This window comes from Eutrema salsugineum, unplaced genomic scaffold (genome assembly GCF_000478725.1).
Source record: "Eutrema salsugineum unplaced genomic scaffold, Eutsalg1_0 scaffold_7, whole genome shotgun sequence".
NCBI lineage: Eukaryota > Viridiplantae > Streptophyta > Magnoliopsida > Brassicales > Brassicaceae > Eutrema > Eutrema salsugineum.
In genome coordinates, this window is record NW_006256486.1 from 3,981,167 (window position 1) to 3,986,764 (window position 5,598).

Genomic DNA, 5,598 nt, shown 5'->3' on the forward strand with positions numbered 1-5,598 from the left:
TTCAAAAGCTACTGAAAGATGCTCTATGGCGGTTAAAACCGATATGAGCAAAGCATATGATAGATTAGAGTGGTCTTTTATTGAAAAAGCAATGATCAGATTGGGGTTTCATGACACCTTCGTCAAATGGATCGTGCAATGCATATCTACAGTTACCAATTCTATTCTTATCAATGGAAGCCCTAGATGATACATCAAGCCACAAAGAGGGGTAAGACAGGGGGATCCATTGTCACCTTACCTGTTTATAATCTGCAGTGAGGTTTTGTCAGGGTGGTGCCACCGAGTTCAGGAAAGGAAGAAGCTTCAGGGCATTAAAGTGGCTAGAGGATGTCCTCGGGTAAACCACCTCTTATTTACCGACGACACTATGTTTTTCTGCAAGGCAAACATCAAAAGTTGCAAAGAACTTAAAGAGGTACTATCAAAATATGAAGCATGCTCGGGAAAACTGATCAAATTTTTATCACATTCTCCAAGAAAACTCCACACACAAAGAAAAGCTCAATCTTACAGTGTATCAATATAGAAGTTGAGGGTGGTATGGGAAACTATCTGGGTTTACCAGAACACTGTGGCAGATCAAAGAAAGACATATTCACATCTATTGTAGACCGTATCAAGCAGAAAGCAAAGAGCTGGTCATCAAAACTGTTATCAAATGCAGGAAAGTTGGTGATGCTAACAAGTGTTCTTTCAGCTATGCCTACCTACACGATGACATGTTCCAAGATTCCAGAATCCCTCTGTAAAAGGATTTAGTCAGCGTTGACAAGGTTTTGGTGGGACTCTTCTCCAGACATCCAAAAAACCCGCTGGATAGCCAGGAAGAAGATGGCTAAAGCTAAGGCAGAAGGAGGATTATGATTCAAGGATATCTGCTGTTTCAATGATGCATTGTTAGCTAAACTAGCATGGAGACTGTTACAGAGTCCAGACAATCTATTAGCCCGAATCCTAAAAGGCAGATACCATGCAGAAACTTTGTTATAAAAAGCACTACTAGTGGATCATCTTCGCATGGATGAAAAAGTAGTTGCATAGGGAGAGACTTACTAAGTGAGCAGCTTGGATGGGTTGTCGGCATTGGCAAAAAGATTAATGTCTGGAAGGATGCTTAGTGTCCTCAGAGGACAAGTGTTCTCCCTTTGGCCCTCCTCCCTATCATGCAAGGCAACTCAGAGTTAGTGACCTTCTAAATGGCCAATCTATGGTATGGAATGAAGCTCTAATAGAGAAAATCCTACCTGCTTACCGGGATAAGATACTCAGTATCAAACCAAGTCTTCTCCGGGCTGAGGACAAACTCACTTAGCTTAAACATCCCTCAGGCATCTAGTCAGTGAGATCGGGATACAGATCAGGAAAACCTTTTAGTACCTGAACTTCTACTTGATTGGAATAAACAGGTTTGGAGGCTCTCTACAGCCCCAAAGATTAAAAAATTTCTCTGGAAAACCATACATGAAGCTTTACCAGTGGGAATTCAATTGAGTCACCGGAATATACATGAAAATCACCTCTACAGAAGATGCAATGAACCCGAAACGACTCTCCATTTCCTCTTCCATTGTTCTTTCGCCAGTGAGGCGTGGAAGACGAGTGCTTTTGCATATGAGTTTGATGGGGGCTTAATCCAAGATGTCGCGGAAGGATTGAATCTTGCCCAAGAAATTTATACTCTCCCGCCGATAGGGTTAGACAAGGGTTTGTTGTTCCCGTGGATCCGCTGGACATTATGGACCTCCAGAAACCAAAAAATCTTCAACGATCGGACTTTCTCGGAAGCAGAGGTGATCCTCAAAGCAGTTTTGGATGCTCGAGAGTAGCTTGATGCCCAATCAATCACCCAAACTGCAAAGCCGATCACAGATCCGGAAACCCCACCTCAAATCCAACTCGTACCCGAGGGTTTCATCACCTGCTGCACAGACGCCGCCTGGACTCCCCAATCGGAAGTAGCAGGATTAGGCTGGTCATTCCCGGAAGCCAGCTTCCTCAATCGGAACACTCTGCGTCACTCCTGAATGTAGCTTCTCCTCTCATGGTGGAAGCTCTTGCAATCAGGTCTGCACTGTTCCAAGCCAAATCTTTGTTGTTCAACAGAGTAATTATCAACTCCGATTCTCAACAGCTCATCAAAGCTATCCGATCTAAGTCACCGATACCATCGATCCATGGTGTGATCTCTGATATTTTCATTAGCTCTTTAGACTTCAATGCTATCGATTTTCGCTTTATTCCCAGAGCAGCAAATGATTTAGCTGACTCTCTGGCCAAAAAAGCCTTGTATGAACTGAACTTGGGCTTTTAAAATTTTATAAGAATGGGTTGCATAAAGAGAAAAGCCTAGGGGGTCCCATAATTTTTCACGTTAAGGTAATTGTAATATATCATACACGAACAACATAAGATTTTAATTGATATATAATCTTTGGTTAAATAATAATGGATTTTGAATACTTTTTATAAAAATTTTAAAACTAACTCAAACTCTTTCACGTTAAAGTAACTGTAATCTATCATACATGAATAACACAAAATTTTAATTGGTATATAATCTTTAATTAAATAACAATAGATTTTATACTCTTTTTAAAAAAATGTTTCACATTGACTTAAACCTTTTCACTTTAAGGTAATTAATCTGTGGATAGCATAAGACTTTAACTTAATCTTTAATTGAATAACAATGGATTTCAAACATTTTTATAAAGAGTTTCAAATTAAGTCAAACTCGTGAAAGGTGATTGTAATCTATCATACATCAATAACATAAGACTTTAATTGGTATATAATCTTGAATTTAATAACAATAGATTTCAATTATTATAAAGAGTTTGGCAAAAAAAAAAAATACAAAATCAAATAACACTAAATTTTTATAAATGATTTAAAATCAATCATTAAATAATAGTAGATTATAGTTAGATTTAAACTCTATTTAAAACTATATAGTTAACTTTGAAACCCAAAGATTGTCTTTAAAACCATAGACTAGAGCCTCTGGTGTTTATCCAAGTCTGAACTCGGCAAACAAAATGATGAGTGGAGAAACAAACTCATGTTCCATCCCGACTGATCTTGTCAACGACATACTCTCAAGATTGCCTGCCAAGTCAGTCGCGAGGTTTCGTTGCGTTTCGAAGTTATGGAGCTCCATACTTCTCCGTCCATATTTCACCGAGTTGTTCCTGACCAGATCCTCTGCGCGGCCGCGTCTCTTATTCGCAGTGGAACAAGAAGGCGATGATTGGTGCTTCTTCACTTCGCCTCAGCCGAAAAATCCAGATGATGAGGAATTGTCTCTTGAAGTAACTGCCGATTGTCAAATGAAGTTCCCTGGAGGCAACACATGTCTAGAATTTTGTGGTCGTGCCTCTGATTTGATCTATTTATGTCCACATATCTCAGAACATGATCAGTGTATAATAATATGTAAGCCTAGCACGGGTCAGTTCACGAGCTTACCTATACCTAAAGAGTGTAATCGGAGAAGCTTTTGGAGAAGTTTTATAGGGTTTGATCCGATTGGCAAATACTTCAAGGTATTGTCCATTGGAGAGCTTGACGCTGATGAAAAGAGATGCCAATATCAAATTTTGACACTAGGTACTGGAAACGATTCATGGAGGAAGATCCATTGTCCCTTAAACAATTTTCCTAGCAGTGAAGGGATATGCATCAGTGGGGTTTTGTATTACTTAGCTGATTCTTAATTTTTTTTCGATAAGATTACATAATTCACATTTTACCGAAAAAAAAAACTTTTCACAAAGAGAAGTTTGATGAAATCGGTGAGATGTAACTGAAAAGTGGGGTTTATTCTCTCTGTATACACTTTATGCTACAAGAAATAAAAGAAAGAAAGACAAAAGAAAAATTGTAAACTATTTTATATCAGTTTTCACTCACTCAATGGCATATTACCAAATGTTATCTGCTATCTGTATGTAATCCAGTATCCTATAACCATTGACCCTTCGTTTTTTTGTGTGTGTACATATCCTTTTATTAACTGAACTTTTCAACACTTCATTTATATCACATCCAATCAGAGATGCATAGGATCTTATTCATTGCCCATCATTTCTTTATGACATGTTTATTCTTTTCATGATAAACTTGTTTCTGACATGTTGCTCCCTTTAAAAGTGCAGGATATTCTAAATATCGTGGTCTTTAACTAAACTAGTTATTAGTAGTTTTATTTACAATGGGCTGTGGATTCCAGCTTGTGTTAATCACTCAGATATCATGATTTATAAGAAATCTATGTGTTATAACGGATGCGAAAAGATTGAGCTATGAATGTAAAGCAAAAACACAGAATTAACGTGGTTCACCAACGATGTGTTGCTATGTTCACGGACAAAAAGAGACTGATTTATTAATGGAGGCTGAAGGTTCAGAATACATCAGAATTAGGTGTAACAAGGTTATTTATAGCTAACATCAAGTTAACCCTAAACAGATTTGGACCTATTCGGTTAGGCCCACATAACAACCTTAAGCTAGTAGCTTCGGCCCATATAGGAGTTATCCTATCCGAGAAGCTTCGTAGCTTACAATCTACTAGCAGCTTCGCAGCTTACATAATCTGCTAGCAGCTTCGCAGCTTACACAATCTGCTAACAGTTTCGCAGCTTACAAAATCTGCAAACTCCACCTTCTGCAGTTTTCTGTGTAGCCAGCACCTTCCAAAAGTGGCACCTTCGTCAGGTCGCACCTTTCTCAGGTCGCACCTTCCGCAGGTCGCACCTTGCACAGTCTCAGATTCAAGGCATACTAACAAATCTCCAACTTGACTTGAACCCTCAAACAGATGTACTTGACGCACCTTAATGATGCCAGATGTACCCGGTTTCTCCTTTTGCCTCAGATGTCCTTTCGGACCAGACGCCCCGAAGGGCCAGATGCCCCAAAGGGCCAGATCAACAGCTTGTGACGTTCAGCAATCCAAACAATGTTGGAACTTGCTGCGAGGAACTGGATTAGTGAACATATCAGAAGGATTATCAGCAGTTCCTACCTTTTTAACATTTATTCTCTTCTCATCTCTTAGAAAGTGATACCTCATGTCAATATGATTGGTTCTTTCATGATGAACCTGATCTTAGCTAAGCAAATCGCACTCAAGCTGTCACAGTGTACTGTAGCTTGATCATGATGCAAACCCAGATTGCTAACCAACCCTTTTAACCAGATACCTTCCTTAGCTGCTTCTGTCAAAGCCATGTATTCTGCTTCAGTAGTAGACAACATCACTGTAGGTTGCAGAGTTGCTTTCCAGCTAATAACAGAGTCGCCTAAGGTAAACACGTAGCGACTAACCTGTCACCTGGCAGGGACTCTCACCTCCGTAGATAAGACCAACATCAGATGTACCTCTAAGATAACGAAAAATTCTCTTCACAGCTAACCAATGTTTCTTTCTTGGTTGTCCCATAAACCTGCTAACAACACTGACTGCATGTGCAAGATCTGGTCTTGTACATACCGTAGCATACATCAAACTTCCGACAGCACTAGCGTAAGGAGTCCGAGACATATACTTATTTTCTTCTTCAGACTGAGGAGCAACCGTTGTGAGATGAA

At 39.4% G+C, this 5,598-nt stretch overlaps 1 protein-coding gene across 1 annotated transcript; it reads left to right on the forward strand.

Annotated features, from left to right (window-relative positions):
- The first annotated feature begins 3,044 nt into the window (after positions 1-3,044).
- On the forward strand, positions 3,045-3,719 carry LOC18011332 (putative F-box protein At1g30920). The gene has a single exon (XM_006393230.2). It carries the CDS (start codon positions 3,045-3,047, stop codon positions 3,717-3,719), a length of 675 nt encoding a protein of 224 aa, XP_006393292.2.
- The last annotated feature ends 1,879 nt before the right edge of the window (positions 3,720-5,598 follow it).

Coding starts and splice junctions, on each gene's coding strand:
- LOC18011332 (XM_006393230.2), top strand. CDS start 3,045: ATGAGTGGAGAAACAAACTCATGTTCCATCCCGACTGATCTTGTCAAC.